Source organism: Dipodomys ordii, unplaced genomic scaffold (assembly GCF_000151885.1).
Source record: "Dipodomys ordii isolate 6190 unplaced genomic scaffold, Dord_2.0 Scaffold5, whole genome shotgun sequence".
Taxonomy (NCBI): Eukaryota; Metazoa; Chordata; class Mammalia; order Rodentia; family Heteromyidae; genus Dipodomys; species Dipodomys ordii.
The window spans coordinates 37,465,456-37,485,494 of NW_012267221.1; the positions used below are offsets into that span (position 1 = coordinate 37,465,456).

Here is a 20,039-nt window from a genome sequence, read left to right on the forward strand (position 1 = left end):
ACAAGTTCAATTTTCTTATTATAAAGTGCAGATAATAAAAGTTACTTTATAGACCTATGAGAGGGTTCAGGTAGTTAAGGCATGTGAAGTATACACTGGCTGACAAGTGACCAGCAAATGTTAGCAAGCAGCATTTTTTTTTAAAAACATTATTTCTGGGGAAAAAGCATTGGGAGTTTCATCACAGAATGATGGAAGACGTCATCTTGGAGAAGCAGGTTGAGTGAGTTCACGTATGACACTGGAAACCAGGGAGAAAGGATGGTCTGTGTTGTTGTACTAGAATTTTGCAAACTCAGCTGGGGAGAGGAAATGGTTCTCAAGAGTAAAATGGAGACCATGGCTTTTTAGTGGTTCGTTTTTTGGGTAGACTGCCAGGGAGAAGAGAATGGAGAGGTGGTTCAATTTTGGCTGTGGTTGGACTTTGCCTGGAATAATGGACTAGTAGGAGTTCTTTTTTTGGCAGCAGGTTGGCAAATAGGGCAACTTCAGTAGTCAGTAGCTTCTGACGTAGGTTGTAGGTAGGGAGGTGATTATATTTTGTGAGGCAGGTGAAGGTCAGTTCACTAGACATGCCAAGAAGCCATCTGAAATTATTTTTTCTCATTTTATTTGTCTTCTTTCTTTCTCCTTAGCTGGAGACGATGGCAAAAATGGAGGTGAAAACATCACTTCTGGACAATATGATTGGAGTTGGGGATATGGTTCTTTTAGAGCCTCTCAATGAGGAGACCTTCATCAACAACCTCAAGAAACGCTTTGACCACAATGAAATCTATGTGAGTATTCCTGAGCATCACCTGCGGTGGGTCAGCTTTGTATTTCACGGTAGAAAGTTGACTTTATTTATTTATTTTTTTGTTGGTCATGGGGCTTGAACTCTGGGCCTGGGCGCTGTCCCTCAGTTCTTCAGCTCAATCAAGGCTAGCACTCTACCACTTGAGCCACAACACCACTTCCAGTTTTCTGAGTGGTTTATTGGAGATAAGAGTCTCATGGCCTTAACTGTCTGGGCTGGCCTGGAACCATGATTCTCAGTTCTCAGTCTCCTCAGTAGCTAGAATTATAGGTGTGAGCCACTGGTGCCCTGCCGGAAAGTTGACTTTTAACTCCTCTCTGTTCCTTACAGTCTGGAAGTATTAGTTTATGTTCTCAGAAAATTGTGACTGTTTGTTTGCTGATTTGGCATAGGAATAATATTGACAGGAGTCAAGTGCATCTTTCACAATGGTGTTCAGAGAATATTAGCTGTGTGCATAGTAGTCTAGTGCGGACTGGGGCCATTCTAAAGCAAATGCAAGGGAAAGAGGTGTGATTCAAGTGATAGACCAAATTCAAGGCTCTGAGTTCAAATTCCTCTCCCCTTCCTGAACATAAAGCAAGTGTAGTACTTCAGTTCAGAAGGAGTTTTAAAATCCCATAGACATCTTCTTGGATGCCTTCAGAAGATTAGCAAAGTCCATCCACGTTGAAGTTATTGGTTAAGATACAAGGCAGTGAACTATCAAAAAAGACATGAGCATCCTTAGCATTTGTTGGTTGTAGGGACTGATAATAAATTACTACTAAAGAATATGTGCTTGGTTCTTGGAAATTTGGGTAGAGTCATGTCTTGTGCAAAAAGTATGATGCCATGTACAAAATGTAGTTGTATAAATATATAATAGTAGAAAACTCTGTTGTAAAAATGTATTAGAAAAGATCTCACAGTGGCCCTTAAGCAACTTTTCTAAATGTACGTACAATATGATTAAAAAATATATTTTTGAGCCAGGTGCAAATGGCTCATGCCTATAGTTATAGCTACTCAGGAGGCGTAGATCTGAGGACTGAGGTTCTGAGCAGAAAAGTCTGTAGGACTTACCTCCAATTACCTACCAAAAGGCAAAAGCAAAGGTGTGGCTCAAGAGATAGAGCACTAGAGCAAAAAGTTAAGGGAGAGCTCCAGTAGTGGTACAAAGAAAAAAAATGCTCTACATCTTTTCAGGATTTATATAAAGCACAGCACTTGCATTTTTGGAGGGAACGGTGAATTGTTAATTACACCAAGGAAATGGGGTATTGATTTCCTGAGCTAGGAGCTGAGAAGCAAACAGGATAGATTTGATATAAGTAGTTTTGATAGATGTTGCCTTGCTTATGAGCTCTCTTTCCCTCTTTCTTGAATGTCCATTTATGCACAGGGAAAACTAGATGATTACTATTCTTTAATGAAATATAGTAAAGTAATACAGATAGGAACAACTAACTTTTATGGGACTAATACATTAAAATTATGTGCAACAATTATAATCTGTATTATTTTTTTTGACCCATAAAACTTTCTTTCCTATGTAGCCAAATGTCTTTGTCTGCTTGTGCTGCTGTAACAAAATACCATAAATTATATAACTTCTACAAGAGCAGGAATTTATTTCTCCCAGTTCTAGGAAGTCTAAGGTGATAGAACTGGTGGATGCAGTATCTGTCAAAGATTTGCTTTCTAGTTCTAGAAAGTGCCCTTTCTTTGTGTCCTTATAAAGTGGAAGGGGAGTCCTGTGGGGCCCATTTTTGGCCCTCTGCCTCATGACTTGAGCACCTTCCTATGGCCCCATCTAAACAAACAATCACATTTGTGATTAGGTCTCAATTAGGTCTCAGTTTTGGAGGGATACTCACATTCAGACCATAAGATCAAACATAATTCAAAGATCACTTGAGGGTAATTCTTGATGAAAGAGTAGTCACCCTTTGGAAATCTAACTTTACATCCTGGTAGGTATTTGTTGGAGGTAGGTTTAGGTTGATAGCAATCATCAGACGTGATGACTCCTTCTTTTGGGATATTAATTTGATAACTGGAGACGAAGCAGAGGTGTAGTTTCAGTTTAGAGGTTGTTTAAAAATGCTGATCCAAATGGAAAAGGCATCAAATGCTGCTGTGGAGCAGGGAAACATCATTGTTTGGCTTGGCAGTGAGGCCTGGTATTACTTTCTCTCCTAGGGTAGCAGTTTTGCTCTCAGGTGGGAGAGCCTGATGGTTCTGCAGCTTTAATTGAAATTATGGTCTGATAACGAACAAAAGACAGCCTTTAAACATTGCTCTCTGAGATGGAGATAGGAGGAATCAGTTATGTTGGAAGTAATGTTGCTGATCATTTTTCTTTTTGGCTCTAAGTAGCACAGTTCACTTTTAGATGAATTGAAAATAGAATGCAGTAGAACATTACATACATTTGAATACCTGATTTGTTGTGGCATAAAAAAAAGAAACAATCCCCCTTTTAACAAAATGCCAACTGCTAACATTCATGAGTCTTTAGCAGACAAAATGTCTGGGTTTCAATCCTACATAATTTTATTTTTGAAACTATTTTTGGAATGCCTTTTCTGTTTACAACACAAAAGCAGAAAATTGATGATAGCTTCCAGTTACTGAGATCAATTGATGTTTTCCATGATATTTGTAGGCTACCTATTTCCATTGTAATGTGAAAACATGGCATATTGAAGGACAACTCATTCTCAAAGTTAAAAAAAAAGCAGATTATAAAGTAATTTAAATAGTATGATCCTATTTTTTTTAAAGTGAGGGTGGTCTTATGAATGTGTTCCTCCCTAAGTTTGAGTGTATTTGTGTATACATGGAGACAGGCTTGTTAACTTAGAGCACCATGATGGCTTGGGAAGGGATATGGAGAAAAGGGCAGGATTACTCTTCTGGACCTCTATATTGTAGGACTTAGTATATATTGCTTTTGTAATTAAAAAATACTGCATGATAAATTTGATAACCATACTTTCCAGCCCCAAGTTCCATATATCCTACCCTTAGGAAACCAGTTTCTGGCTCTTACCCTGATAATAATACTCTTACTTTGCTTTCCCCCACCCCACATATTGCTATAAAATTGTTTAGCTTGATACCCAAGTCTAAGGTAATATGACATGTCACATTTTAATATGTATTAAAAAAAAACTGTGTTTTTTATCTTGTAGGTTTGTTTTATATTCTAGGTGATTCCCTAGGATAACCCATCATGCAAGCGTACTGAGTTGTCTATTTTATATTCAGAAGCAAGCTTTTATTATGTGGCCAGTGAGCAGCAGGATAGTTGGCCATAGCTTGAGTAATTTCCTGTGTGAGCAAACTCTAGACCTAAAAATTCTTTTTTTTTTTTTTTTGGTTATGGGGCTTGAACTTAGTGCTTGAGCACTGTCCCTGAGCGGTTTTGCCCAAGCCACAGTGCTGCTTCCAGTTTTCTGGTGGTTAATTGAATTGCATGGACTTTCTTACCCAGGCCTGCTGGCTTTGAACTGCAATCCTCAGATCTCTGCCTCCTGAGTAGCTAGGATTACAGGTGTGAGCCACTAGCTCTTGGCTTTAGGCCTAAGAATTCTTGCCACCAATCTACCCTTACTCTTTTTCTTTCATGTACTGGAAAATAGGAATTAGTTGCAATTTTATGGAGCTCTCATGAGGCATTGCTTTGTCTTGGATATGAATTATCAGCTCTGAACAATCACAAGCTCTAATTTCTTCTGGATCTGTAGCTAGCTGACTCTGGAGGTAGACTCCTTTGTGAGCCCGTCTTTCTAAACCTAGAGCTCTGGATAGGAAGATACGTTTTTTGGAGCTAGTCACTGTCAGATTATGTTTGGACATGTTTATTGAAAGTAGTGACTACCTAGCACAACCTGGTTTAAACAGTAAGAGAAGACTTATTCATCAGTATACACAGTAGTTCTTTGAAAATTGGTTTAACTTTATGGCTCATTGGTGTCACCAGGTCTTTGTTTCTTACTGCCTGTCTGCTTTGCTGTGTGGTGGTCACTTCATTCCTGGTTTCAAAGCAGCTGTCACAATCCAGGCTTTGCATTCATACCTTGTACTGTCTTGGAGAGATCTATGCTTTGCTTGTAGCTATCCAAGTCAGAGTCTTGAGGTTCACTGTAGTTAGGCCACTCGAGTCATGTACCATCCTCAACCCATTGACTGAGTGGCTTAGAGAAAGGTTGCTTGCCCATTTCTAGGATTGGATTTGAGTCAGCTTTCTATAAAGCAGTTGGGCTATTTGTGTGAGGAGACAGAACATCCAACCAGCATCCTAGGAAGATGTAGGGAATGGATCTTGAGGAGGCCACCTGCTATAAACCCCTGGCTGGTTCATAGGGAGTTGTTTAATAAGGTGGCTTTATTAATGTTGGTACATTGATAAAGGGAGTGCCTCATGGGAAGCATTTATCACAACTTCCAGGCTGCAGGTGCACCGGAATACAAGCTTCCTAGAGTGCTGCTAATGTGAGCTTCTAATGGTAGAAAACAGGAATTACGGTTTTCCAGAGGATCCAGAGCATCATTGAAGTCTATCGCCTATAGAGGAGTCTTGCTGAAGTCTTACTTCCAAAAGGAATTAAATGTTTTACTGTATTCTATAATGCATATAGATTTATTTTAGACTGATATACTCCTTGCATCTCTTCTTTGAGTAAAAGGCAAGCTCCAGGAATATCTGTCCTTTGCTTTGAGGCAGGCTCACACACTTAAATTAGCATGGTGATGATTTATAGCTCTTTGTGGTCCCAAGGAGTCTCCAAATCCAGGACACTTCCGGATGGTCTTTGCAGTAACAGATTTGGGACTATTTAGTTGGAGATAGAAGAAGGTCAGATGAGATAAGATAGAGGGAAACTTGGGGCTGATGGGGAATAAATATAGCTCTCAGACACTCTGCTTCCTCACATACAGTTCAAGCTGGGACCAGCTGCAGGACGTGCCTTTTGGGCTCTGCGTGGGGACAGTGGCTGGGAAATGCTGGTGGTGACATTCCAGAACCCTGCCTCTCTGAATGCTTTCTGTCCTTTGTCAGACCTTCTTCCGGCCTCTCCATCTTTGCCTGCAGGCCAGATGTAGTGGTTGCAGGGTTTCATGTGAACTTTTATTGTGATGTAGGAAGTGGCTGAGCTGAGACCCAGTCAGACATGTTCTGTTTTTAGGGTGGACTGGTCAGGACTGTGGTTCTGTTCAGGAACAGGAAAGCTGCAATTTAGGTAACAAAAAGGCTCTGGGCAAATTTGGAAACTAAAGAAGAACCAAGGTGTTTGTCTTCTGACAAAGAAGTATTTTTGTTTCCCACCAGTAAATTTAGTTTGTTTTCTATCTGAATTGTCAGGTTAGGAATTATGCAGTTATAGAGGTGTGAATTAGTCCAATTTTAGGATTGTATGTTAAACTAATTGTTCATGGAACAAGTAGTTAAAAGTTGTCATTAGGTTTTAGACGTCAGTAGTACTAGAATTAGTATTTTATAGAGATGGAACCATGCACTTTATTAATTTTTTTCAAATTTTTTATTGTGATTAAATGGTTACATAATTTCCCAAATTTCACAGTATTGTGGGATAGTGAAGCTTAGTTAAAGTCACAATCACATTCTAACTTTCATAGGACAAATTGTCTATCATGGTCTATAACATTTATGAGTTCCATGAGCTTTGCAATACAGCTATTTCTTCCACATTGGGTGATATATACGTTGGTTTGCATAGCATCACCTGTTCCCTCTTTCCCACTTGTTCCCTCCCTCCCATCGCTGCCATTGTGTTGCTTAGTTCATTTTGGTCAATGTCCAGTGCAGTTGATGGGTCCTGCTGTTGTATGTTTTTCCCTGATTCCCTCTAGGAACCATGCACTCTAATAAGAGATACTGTGCAGCTAATGAAAAGAGTGATTATACATACAGGTTATATAATTCTGGTTATTCATATAGTTATTTGAAATTTCTGGTTATTCATATACTTATTTGTAATTTCAAAAACTCTTTTCACTTATATACATGATAATCTCTACTGTATAGGTATAAATATTCTGGGAAATATTTATTTAACATAAATATAAGTGAATTACTGAAAAATTAGAATAATATTTTTGAAAACTTTACTGGCTTAAAATAATACACATTTATCATTTCACTTTGCTGTGGGTCAGAAGTCCAGGCCTGGCCTCCTAGGATCCTCTTCAGGGTCTTACCAAGCTATAATAAAGGTGTCAGCCAGGGTTTCAATCTTCTCTGAAGTTTGGATCTTTTATAGGCTTACAGGGGCTGTTGGCAGAGATCAGGGTTACAATTCAAATCTAGCTGAGTGTTGTTCCCAAAGAGGTGTTTTTGTTTTTGTTTTGTTTTTTCTCTTTTAAAATTTCCTTAAAAAAAAAAAAGCTTTTACCTGGAAGACTGAGATAAAAGAGTCACAGTTCAAAGCTTGCTCTGGCAAAAAAGTTAGTAAGACCTTATCTCAAAATAAACAAGATGGGTGTGGTGATGCATAATCCTAGCTACCTGAGATACAGAGGTGGGAGAGTAAAGTATGAGACTAACCCTCAGCAAAAATAGGAGACCATATCTGAAGAAACAAAACAGAGCAAAACAGTCGTGGAATGTGACTTGAGTAGTTGAGTGCTTGCTTAAGTGCAAATTCCTGAGTTCAAACCCCCCAGTACTGGGGAAAAAATAGTCATTCAAAACTTTTCTAAGTGTAATAATATTTTGGAAAAAAATTCATAGCTGAAAATGTAGTTTCTTCAATCAGCCCATTTCTAGAAGTAGTGGTATATAATCTTCCAAATCTGATGAAAGATTAATTTCTTGTTCCAGAGTTGGAAGCAGGGGGAAAGTTTTTTTTTTTCCCTGTAGAGAATTGACATCCAATAAGGTTTAGCTGGAACGAGACAAGTCATTAATGCCACCTCCAATTCTACTTAGGAAGAGTGCATTTCAGACTTGTTCACATAGTCTATGCGTAGTGGGAGCAGTTTACCACAAACAGTAGATACCCTTCCCAGCAAATTGATAAAATGAACAGTGAAAGCAGCCCTGTGTGCTTCCAGGAGTGGGCTTTGCTGTGTGGAATAGAGATAGCACATTAAGAATCTAGATAAAGGTGGTGAAAGCAGTAAATCCTGAAGCTAACTGATTCCTGAGCACAGTCTGTGTTTGCATAGTTTTATAAATATTGAGATCTGAGGATGATTGTTCAAAGCCAGCCCAGGCAGGAAAGTCCATGAGACTCTTATCTCCAATTAACTACCAAAAACTGGAAGTGGCCCTGTGGCTCGAGTGGTAGAGCGCTAGCTGTGAGTTGAAGAGCTGAGGAATAGTGCCCGGGCCCAGAGTTCAAGTCCCACAACCAAAAAAAAAAATGTTGTTAGAAAAATGATGTGCAGAGGGGTTAAAGTTTCATAAGTCAGGTAAAGAGTATATTTCTTTTTGAACAGTGTCACCCTTTCCCTTACTCTTTCCCAGTTTTCTCCTCCCATCCCCACCCACAAGTTGTTTAGTTCATTTTTAGCATAGTGTCTGGTGAGTACCACTATTAGAGTTCATGCTCTTTTTTTTTGGCTGTTGTTGGTCGTGGGGCCTGAACTCTGGGCCTGGGCACTGTCCCTCAGCTTTCAATTTAAGGCTATTGCTCTACCACTTGAGCCACAGTGCCACTTTTGGCCCTTTCTGCTTATGTGGTACTGAGGAATCGAACCCAGGGCCTCATGCATGCGAGGCAAGCACTCTACCACTGAGCCACCTTAACAGCCTGAGTTCATGTTCTTATTACCACTAATATGAAAGCCTTTCTAGTTTTCAAAATAATTGGCTATGGTGTGTCAGCTTTGGCACAAGAGAGTCTCAGAATGACCCACATGAACACTGGAATTGCTGACCAAATATTCCTGCTCTGTGTAGAACTAGTACTCATCAGAGCAGTGACCTGAAACAATGGGACATGAAATAAGTGTATTTGGTTTTCTTAAGTCATAGGTAGGTACTTGTCTGTCACATGATTCTCCCAAGTCAAAGTGGTAGTAAGCAATCAAGCAGATGAACTTTCCTTCTTCTGGAGGTGGGAGAAGTTCTTTATCCTGGGAACTGATTAGCAAATGACTGCCAGATATATATAGTCCTTTACCTTTATAAGCACAAGATGGAGGAGGAAGAAACTATTGAGCTCAAAGGACACATGGCCAATTTTGTGACCAATCCAGTTACACGTGCATCTCTTTGTGCTGTCTGTCTAGAGTACAAAAATGCTATTTGCTTTTTTTTTTTTGTCTTTGTGTTGTCCTGGACATTGTCCCTGAGCCTCTTTGTGTTCAAGGCTAGCCCTCTACCACTTGAGCCACAGCGCTACTTGCAGCTTTTTCGGCGTAGTTTATTGGAGCTAAGAGTTTCACACTTTCTTGCCCTGGTTGGCTTCAGACTATGATCCTCAGATCTCAGGCTCCTAGGTAGCTAGGATTACAGGTGTGAACCACCAGTGCATGGCTAGAGTAAGTACATTAAAGTTTTAATAGTGATTTTAAACTTGATTCTTAAGAAGAAGCTATTTTGTTCATCAAATGCTGCTTTGGAAACAGTGAAGGGTCAAATGGGAAAGATACAAGCTTTTTGCACACTGAGTGAAGTTTGAACCAGGGCCACTCACTATCACTATAAATAACTGAAGTTCTCTCATCCATAGAATACCTTTGGTGAGTTGTGTTGGGAGTTAAAAGCATCTTCATCTATCATTTGATAGGTGGATGTGTGATAGCACATTATAGGTGCTCTATGAGAAACTTGGAGACCCAGCATGGCTTTTTTTTTCTTTCAAGGTTTTTAGATCTTGAGATTTTATTTATTGAGATTTGTCCTACTCCATTTTTGTTGCTGTAACAGAATCCCCAAGGCTGAGCATTTTGTAAAGAGATACATTTGACACATGATTCTGATGGCTGGCATTTCAAGTAAATAGCATGGTGCTGGAGTGCCAGTCAGAATCTGAATGCATCATAATATAGTAGCAAGGAAGGGGGGAGGGTAGGAAGGGGAGGGAAATACCACCTGCAGAAGAAATCACATGGTGAGAGGTTAAAGGGATTCATGGAATGTTTGTTTAGGGAGTGTAAGGGAGACACAGAAATGGAAGGACAAAGGGTAACCAAATGTAGCAATGGTACTCATTGGATACTATGTTGAAAATGAATTATACAACCTGTGGATAGAATGGACAGGAAAAGCTGGGAAAGAGGGAGGAATGGGGTGACATTGTCCAAAAGGAAATGTACCCTTTGACTGACTTATATAACAGGAACTCTGCTATTTTTAGCATTTTCAAATAAAAAAAGGAAACTATGGGCCAAATTGATGAACCTTAATTTAGATTGGTTGAGAAAAACAAAGATTAAATCAGAGGGAATTACTATTGATTAAATAAGAAAATTGTATGCCAATAAAGTATGAAACTTAGATGAACTTTCAGTGAACTTCCATATCCCTAGAAAAACGCAAGCTCCTGAAACTAAGTCTAGATGAGATGATAGAAACCATGAGTGGATCTATAACAGCTGAAAAGATTGAAATAATAAAAAATGCCCACAGGGCTGGGAAGGTGGCTCAGTGGTAGAGCGCTTGCCTTGCATGCATGAGACCCTGGGTTCGAGTCCTCAGCACCACATAAGCAAAAAGAAAAAAGCTGGAAGTGGCGCTGTGGCTCAAGTGGTAGAGCGCTAGCCTTGAGCCGAAGAGCTGAGGAACGCCCAGGCCCAGAGTCTAGGCCCCATGACTGGATCCCCCCCAAAAAAAAATGCTCACAGAGGACTTTCAAGATAGTGAATTATATAGTAGATAACTTTGACTTTTCTGGGTTTTAGTTACTTGAGATGTGTCAGAAAGAGAGGTTGTCCAGGGTATGGTCTGCGGTGGAGGCCCTTAGGGCCATCAGCCCCTGGGAGGACCAGGGAGCCCTTGCAGTCTCTCACCCCACCCTTAGAGGGCGCAGCACCAGATGGCTAGGTACTCTCACTGGTCTCCTGCCTTCTGGTCCTGGGCCCAGTGGAGAGAGGAGAAACCCACACCAGGTCCTTACTTAGGATAAGCATTCCAGGGTGAAATGGAAGACTGAGTCCCATTGCTCAGATCTTGCCTCTCATGCCCAGCCTGGGATATGTTTGGCCTATGAACACCTCATCTGAACCATAGCTCACTGGATGGAGAGACTCAGTTGGGTTGTCTCCATTTCCAGTTTTCCATGAGAGTAAAGATGCTACTTTAAACAGTTGTTCACTTTACAAAGTCCAGCTTTTCCTACAGGATGAGCTAACCATATATGTGGTGTGGGTCCCTATAAACTTTTTATTAAAAGTTTTTATATTTTTGGGTTTGATAGAGTTTTCTAGACAGAGTTTTCTACTACAGAGCCATGCTTCCAGACTTTTCACACTGGTTCTTTTGCTCTTTGCTTGGGCCCACATCTACACCACGATCTTCCTATTTCATTCATGCTTCCCAATCCACTGAGATGATAGGTGCATGCCACTCCACCTCAGTTACTGGCTGAGGACTTCCATCTGCAGGCTGGTCATGATCCTCCCTTGATTAGCCTCCTGAGTATCTAGAATGACAGGCATGAGCCATAGTGCCAGGGCAAGAGTACTTATTCTATATATACTCGTGTATCATTCACTGATGAGATATTATGTGAAATGTGTTGCTAGATTCATGGAATGTATCATTCTTTTTATATTAATTTTTTATATTTAATAGCTAGATTATTTTGGGGTTACTCTTTTTTTTTTAATAACAGCTTTCTCAAGGGAACTAACCTAGGTCTATCTATGTTCATTACTTCTGAAGGTGGTACCCCCAGTGATTTCACTATCTCCCACTGGAGCCTGTCTCCATTACCCCATCTGGAACCAAGCTTTCAGCACATGAACCCTTAGGGGTCACATTCAAATGCTATCTAAATCATAGGAAGATTCTTTTTTTTGGGGGGGGTCTGGTCGTGGGGCCTGAACTCTGGGCCTGGGCGCTGTCCCTCAGCTCTTCAGCTCAAGGCTAGTGCTCTACCACTAGCGCCACAGTGCCACTTCCGGCTTTTTCCCCCCCTGCTTATGTGGTGCTGAGGAATCGAACCCAGGGCCTTATGCATGCAAGGCAAGCGCTCTACCATTGAGCCACCTTCCCAGCCCAGGAAGATTCTTTCTCTCTTTTTCTTTCCCAACTTCATCCTCTCCCATCCATCATCCTGTTTTGGTCTTCATTGTATAGATTTCATTTTTGCTGCATTTCTTTCAGTTAAAGCAAATAGTATATCTGTAACACAGGCCCACTGTGAAATGCAGTGAAGCATTTTGTTAGGTCTAGAAAATGGTGTATATTTGAAAAATACTTACGTCATTATAGTGTTTGTCTCAGTGATGATATGGCTGTGTGATATTATCTTGCTCTAAAATAAAGGATGTCTAGGAGGATATTTTTAGCTAGTATTTCAGCGTGGCATAGAACTCATATATAGTTCTTTAATTTATAGTCTGAAATGACTGTCGGTCCAGGAAGGAAAGACTATATATATAATATGATGGTAGTGTAAGCATGTCTTAGACTAGACCAACAGCAACTGTATCTTGACAGTGTCATTTGCAGCCATAGTTTGTGCAATTTTTTGGTCAGCTCATGGCCGTCTCTGTGTCTCCTGTGCATTGGTGCTTTGCCAACAATTGCATGTAACCCTCAGAAGATGACTTAGGGAAAATGTTTTTAGTTTTCTATCTGTAGAGAGGAGAAAACTAGGGTATAGAGAAGCTAAACAACAGTGCTCAGCTAAAAGCAAAACCAAAATGCTTGCTGGAATCAAAAGCATAACTACTAGGGTATACTATAGGCTCTGAGTTATGGGTTCAAATATTGAAGTGATCTAGGTTCAAATTTAATCAGTTTCAACATCCACCTTCTTACCACATTACCATCTTCTTACTCCAGATATTCTCTAAGACTCCTCAGTTGTTGAAATTGAAAGCTCACTACAATCTGATCTCAGCATGTGTTGCCCCCACACCCACACCTATACTTACACACTGGTATTAGAGATCCCATCCCAGTCTTAATTACAGAATATCTTTACTGTAGGTAGCTGTTCCACAGCAAACCTAAATGTGCTTGGGCAGGTCTTTGTGCTTCGGTCCCTGTTTTTATCCATTATAGCAGGTATCAGAATTTCATTCTTTTTAAAGACTGAGTGATGTTCTCTTGCACATATCTACTGTAATCTATTTGTTCATTCATTTGTCCTTGTACCCTTGAGTTACTTTGCCCTCTTCACTGCTGTGAATCACGCTGCTGTATACAAATATATGTCTGAGTCCCTGCCAGTTCTTATTTGAAAGAAGTTAATTTGAAGGAGACAACTATCTTAGCAAAATAAATACATATTTTTAAAAAGGAGAGGGCTTAACTATCACCTAAAACCTAAAATTTCATTTCTTATTTTCCGGGAACATTGCTTTGTCTGGGCCATGCCTGTCTTTTAGACTCTGAAGTCTCTGCCCTACCAAGACCATCCTAGGAGTTTTTGTTCATCTAGACTTACCTTGTGTGGACCAGGAACAACATTTATAGAATAAGGCAAACTCATGACTGAAGAGTCACATAAATCCTTTTTCATCTGTTTTAGTGTCTAGAGTAGATATATCTAAACTTGGTTGTTCTGCTTACTAGACTTGCCTCCTCAGTGGGATTATGAACTTCTCAGGTGCATGTATCACAGGAACTTCTTGTGTTTCCCCTATGCTACCGTAGTGATTTACATAGAAAAATTGGCCCTTAATGAATTTGTGGCTTGCTTGCTCATTTGATGTCTGCTAAATCAGTTTGCGTAGTCCATGAGTTATTTTTATCGGGATCCTGGCCCATGATGATTTTGAACTATTCAGACATGGAAGTAACATGACTACAGACTGAGACTTAAGGGACACCCAAGGCTTCTTCAACAGTCCTCCCCTCCTCCTTTCTTCCCTCTTTCTTTTCTTCCTTTCCTTTTACTCTTCCTTTCATCCTCCTTCCCTTTCCCTCTCCCTCCTTGCACTTTGGGGTTAGAACTCAAGGCCTTGCATTTACTAGACAGATGCTCTACTGCTGAACCATGCCTCTATCCCTTTTTGTACTTTTTTGTCGGTCATGGGGCTTGAACTCTGGGCCTGGGCGCTGTCCCTGTGCTCTTCAGCTTAAGGCAAGTTCTCTACCACTTGAGCCACAGCACCACTTCCAGTTTTCTAGTGGTTTATTGGAGATAAGAGTCTCACAGACTTTCCTGCCCGGGCTGGCTTTGAACCGTGATCCTCAGATCTCAGTCTCCTGAGTAGCTAGGATTACAGGTGTGAGCCACCGGTGCCTGGCTGCAATGGTAATTTTTGAGATAGGCTTTTGCTTCTGCCCAGGTGTGTGCTGTGTCTGGACCATAATCCTTGATCTTTCTGGACCATGATTTTCTTATTTTCAGTTTCTGGTATAGCTGGGATAATAGGCACATATTAGCTTCTTCCATTGAAATGGAGTTTTGCGGACTTTTCTGCCTGGGCTGGCCTGGACTTCAATCACATTGATCTTAGCTTCCCATGTAGCTAGAATGACATGTGCTTATCACCATATCTAGCCTTCTTTAATATTTCCTGGAAATCACTTTAGACTTCTGTTTTAGTCGGTTGTGGGGCTTGAACTCTGGGATTGGGCACTGTCCCTGCGCTCTTCAGCTCAAGGCGAGTGCTCTACCGCTTGAGCCACAGCGCCACTTCTTGGAAATCACTTTAGATTAAATATTTTGAATTAAAATGTATAAGTAAATATTACTTGTTACGGTGCCACTTCATTCATTTATTTCTCTTATATATGAGTGATTATGATTAAATCTTTTTTCTTGAGATAAAAAATTTTCTCTCCCCCTGGACTGGGAAGGTGGCTCAGTGGTAGAGCGCTTGCCTTGCGTGCCTGAGGCCCTGGGTTCGATTCCTCAGCACCACATAAGCAAAAAGAAAAAAGCCGGAAGTGGTGCTGTGGCTCAAGTGGTAGAGCGCTAGCCTTGAGCTGAAGAGCTGAGGGACAGCGCCCAGGCCCAGAGTTCAGGCCCCACGACCGGACTGAAAAAAAAAAAAAAAAACAAAAAAAATTTTCTCTCCCCCTACCCCTTGCTCTCCCTCTTGCGCCCTCCCGCCCCTCTCTCTCACTCTCTCTCTCATCAGTTATGGGGTTTGAACTCAGGGCCTGGGTCTTGTCACTTAACTTTTTTGCTCCAGGTTAGTGCTTTGCCACTGGAGACAACAGCTGTATTAAAAAACAATTATTATAAAGATGATGTACAGAGGAATTTCATAAGTCAGATAATGGTACTTTTTTTTGTTTTTGGACTATGTCACCCCTTCTTTCACTCTTTCCCACTTTTTCCCTCCCATCCTCATCTTTTTCTTTCTTTTGTTCATTGCTGGTGGTGTGGTCTGATAAGAGGCTTTTGCCAAGAGAGTAGCACTTTATTGTAGGAGATTTTTTTTGGTCGTCGGTCCTGGGTCTTGAACTCTGGGCCTGTGTACATTCCCTCAGCCCTTCAGCTCAAGGCTAGCATTCTACCTCTTGAGCCACAGCACCACTTCCAGGTGGATTTGACCCTTGATCCGCAGATCGCAGCCTCCTGAGTAGCTGGGATTACAGGCATGAGCCACTGTTGCCTGGCAGGAGATGCTTTGTATGATATTATCTAACCTAGACTAGATGTTCTTTGGATACCTTGTGCCAAGCTTCCCAGGCCTGACAGCCAGCCAAGATTGAATATGCTGATTCTTTATTCTTGTCTTAATTGACTTCTGCTAACCAACTTATCACTTCTCTGCTCTCAACTGTTAGGGCATTATGATAGAGAGTATCATAAGGAATTAGAAATAGTTTAGTAAAAAGATGCAAGTATGTATTATTTCATGGCACTTTAATAGTCTTGGAGGTGAGAGTTTTTTTAACAAGGAACTCCAGGGACAAGTCAACAAATGACTAAAACTCATTCTGAAGAAAATAAGGAGTCTAAGTAGCTAAACAGATGGGATGCTTAGTTAGAACCCCAGGAAAGCTAGGACTTTAAAAAAAACAATTCTGTTTTGGAAGAATTTGATCTTTCAAAAAAGTATTAAAACAACCCATGGCGAAAACAGGTAGTAGGCTTTTCTTGCCTGTATTTTTACACGTTAGTTAAAATTTGATATTTTTGATCCCATATGGGGAATTGAAATGTCATCTCTCATTAAGTAAAGCTTCCAAACATCTTAGCTGGAAAGAACTGTCTATAAAAGATATAAAATAACCTTATTTCTCTGTGTATGTATACTAATGTTTTATTTGTTTGGCACGATAGAGTAATGTTCCATGTTACTAAGATTCAACAGATATCAAAGCTGTGCTTCCCTTTTAAAAAGAAATATACATGTTTTTGTTCTCAAAGACAGCTCCTTTGGGCTGGGAAGGTGGCTCAGTGGAAGGGCGCTTGCCTTGCATGCATGAGGCCCTGGGTTAGATTCCTCAGCACCACATAAGCAAAAAGAAAAAAGCCAGAAGTGGTGCTGTGGCTCAAGTGGTAGAGTGTTAGCTTTGAGCTGAAGAGCTGAGGGACAGCGCCCAGGCCCAGAGTTCAGGCACCACGACCCAACCCCCCAAAAAACAAAACAAAACAAAACTCCTTTGTCTCTTGCTGGCCATTATTATGCTGTGCTCTGACACAGACTTAACACTCAGGGCTGGTGGAAATGGCCATTGGCTCTCTTATTTTTGTAGTTTTAGAATTTTCTTGTGTGGTTCTTTTCTTTCTTCTTTTTTTCTTTTTCTTTTGATGTGCCATCTTCTATTTCTATTCATGAACATCGTTTCTTCGTATTAAGTGGGAGTTCTTAGTACTCAGTATTTCAGTCTATCTCCCCTCCTCCCCCCCCAACCCCTTCATACTTGGGATTGCATTTAGGGGCTAGTGCTTGCTAGGCAAGCACTCAACTATTGAAACCATGCCCCTAGCACCTTTTTATTTTGGTTATTTTTTATGTGTTTTATTGCCAGTACTTGTGGTTGAATTCTCACAGCCTTTTCCACTAGAGCCATGCCTCTCTTTCTGTGTTTTCGCTATTTGAATAGAGATAAGGTTTTTGAACATTTGTCCTCCTGGGCTGGCTCCAATCCTTGATCTTCTATCTTAGCCTCCTGAGTAGCTAGGATTATAGGCATGAACCACTGGTGCTTGGTGATGCTGGTTATGTTTGAGGTCTTGCTTTATACACAGGTCAGTCTAGGCTGCAGTTCTGCTTATGCTTCCCTGAGTTGCTGGGGGTAACAGACAATGTGTTCAGCTATTGGTTAAGATGGAGTCTTGTGGACATTTTTGCCTGAATGAGTCAACCTTCTAAGTAGCTAGGATTATTGGCTCAACCACTGTGCCTGGGTTTTATGAAAAGTTTTATGTTCTTGGGATTCATATGTTTTTTTCCCAAGGAGATGGTTCATCCATTTTCATTGGTATTTAAAGGGCACCAACAACTAAAAAATGGTTAAGAAGAATGCTCTTGGAACATCATGTTTTTAAGACTGCACATTTCATTCTTCAGTGGAAACCATTTAAAGTGTTAAAATCAGCAATCCAAAAAATTGTAATGAACAGACTCGATAAAGAAAATGTCAGGGAATAAAACATATTAAATACCTTTTGGGTTTTATGAAGTTTTTGTCTCAAATAAATTTGTGTGTGTGTGTGTATGTGTGTTTGATACACACATACACACACACACATACTTGGTTTTATGGTGGGAAATACTACATGCATGTGATTGAAATGGAAATTTTCTTGTTTCTTTTTGTGGTGCTGGAGATTAAACCCCAGAGCCTCACCCATACTACCAGGCAAGCACCCTACTACTGAGCCACATTCCCAGCCCCTGATTTTATTCCCTACCATGAGTCATCATCAAACACTGGAGCCCATAGGGTGGCCCCTGAGTCTCCCTCAGTGAACAGTTATTATTGCCATCATATGCTGAGACTGTACATGCCAAGTGCATTGGTAATGTAGCTAACGTGAAAATGAGGCTAGAGGTTTCCTTTCACAGAGTGTTCAGACTTCATGACCTAGAGTTTTTAAAGGGGAAGATGAGGTAGAAAATAGCAGCATACAAGTATGGTTGTTGTACTGGATAGTAAAAGCTGGTCCTTAGAATCTGCAAAAGGAATGCCAACAGCAGTGGTTTTCAACCCTGGAGAGACATTCGTTCTTCTGGGATTTCTTTGAGAAAGTGGCCCTCCCTAGACATTGAAATTGAGTCTCCTGAGAGTATTGAGTTCTGTAAGAGTTTGATACAGAATAAAATGCATGGCATTCTGGTTCTATGGTTTGACAATCTGGGGCATTTTTTTTTTGTAGGTGTGGAGGGATTCTGAGTCATAGTCTGGAGAGAGAAAGCTGCTGGATTCAGTTTCCTCCAGACAAGTTCTTCAGAAAAGTAGTCACTTCTACTGTAATTACAAGAGGAATGTTCAAGTACTGTTTAGTTATTTGTAAGGAGTTTTGAGTGTTTCAGGTACTTGAAATACGAAGGGGGAGATAGTTTTCATTTAGGAATGTTTGAACTTTCTTGATCTAATATCTGTTCTGGAGATGTGAATAATAAATCTGCTAGTTTGTCAAAACATAAATCTTTTTTCCCTTTCCTCATTTTTTCTTTTCTTGTTCCCTTTTTCCTTCCCCTTCCTAACTAGTAGAGACTGACCTCTTAGGGCAATGGGATGGAAGGAGTTTTTGGTGAGTGGATACTCAGAAGGAGTGGATACTCAGCCAGGAAATGGCTAGAAGTGGTTATGCAATAATGAATTTGTTTATTCTGCTTTCTAGAAGATGATGCAATAAGAAAATACCTGATATCTTCATATAAGTCCACTAGTACAAAAATGAAATGTCTGGTCACTTGTTCTGATTCCTGACAAAGTTTATTACTCTGGTGCTGTAGTTAACCTGAATGTTCTGTCTGTTGCTGCCTGAAACGGGGGTGCAATTTAAACCCCTCCCACCCAATCAGCTGCAGTCAGGAATTTCTTTCTGTGTTTCAGATGTTACTGTGAATATCTGAATTATTCTGTCACATGGGGGCATACTTAAACTTTTGGCTAAAACATGTAACTCAAAATCGAAGCAGGACAGGTACCCCTAGTAGAGGACAAACCTGTTAGGAGTTAAAAGGTTAGAGAATATATATCTGAATTGTGTACATAAAGAAGGATGGAGAAGAGAGCATAGTTGGTTTTAATATTTGCCTACTTAGATTGCTAAGGCTCGTCCTGCATGTTCCATTATGTGTTTGTGGAACTATGTAAGTGTATTAGTTATTTGTACTGTGAGACAAATCACTCTAGGAATGAAGAGCCGAAAACAACCATTTATTAGCTCACAGTTCTCTGGGATGGCAATTTAGGTGGAGTTCAGCTTTGTGTATTTTCTGTTGGTCTCACCTAGTATCCACCGCTATGGGGCTTTAGCCAGCCTCTCTGGAGGCCTCAGCCATGAGTCTAACAGTGCAGGTTGTAGAGCTGGTCCAGATGGGGGGTATCTTGGCTCTCCACTTGACTTCTCCAGAAGATAAGCACAAGCTCATTTACATAATGAGTACATGATAGTTAAAAACAAAAGGCACATCCTAATCCACAGAGTTTCAAATCTCTGCCTGGGTCTCATTTACCTAATGTCTTTTTGATCATATCAAGTCCCATGGACAAGTCCAGATTCAAAGGCAGGGAAAATAAGCACATTAATTTTTGGTGATACTGGGAGTTGAACTCAGGTGCCTTGAGTTTACTAGGCACATTACTACTTAAACCACATTTCTTCCAGCTCTTTTTTGTACTGGCTAACTTGGACTAGCCTTGACTATATTCCGCCTCCTTGTGCTTCCTATGTTACCAGGGATGACAGACATACATCATTGTGCCCAGCCGTTGTTCAAGATGGGAGTCTGAGAACTTTTATGTCCAGGCTATCTTGATTCCCCATCTCTGCCTCCCAAATAGGATTCCAGGCTGGGGCCACCAAACCTGGCAATAAGCTATCTTGTTTATCTCATTGTAGTTTAGAGAATAATATGCATAAGGAGGATGGAAAAGAGAGTGTAGCCTATCTTCTGGTAGAGTGACAAAGCCATGTGTTAAAGAGGATATGCATCCAAGGATGGAAATCAACCCCTCCCCCCCCCC

General features: G+C 40.6%; 1 protein-coding gene across 3 annotated transcripts in view; it reads left to right on the plus strand.

The window, feature by feature from the left end:
• The first annotated feature begins 639 nt into the window (after positions 1 to 639).
• The window catches only part of Myo1b (myosin IB), a 149,202-nt gene continuing 129,802 nt past the window's right edge, over positions 640 to 20,039 (plus strand). For all 3 annotated transcript variants that reach the window (XM_013029657.1, XM_013029665.1, XM_013029672.1), the window contains exon 1: positions 640 to 779. In XM_013029657.1, the coding sequence (XP_012885111.1) occupies positions 645 to 779 (135 nt within the window). In that variant the 5' untranslated portion in view covers positions 640 to 644. The remainder of the gene's footprint in view (positions 780 to 20,039) is intronic.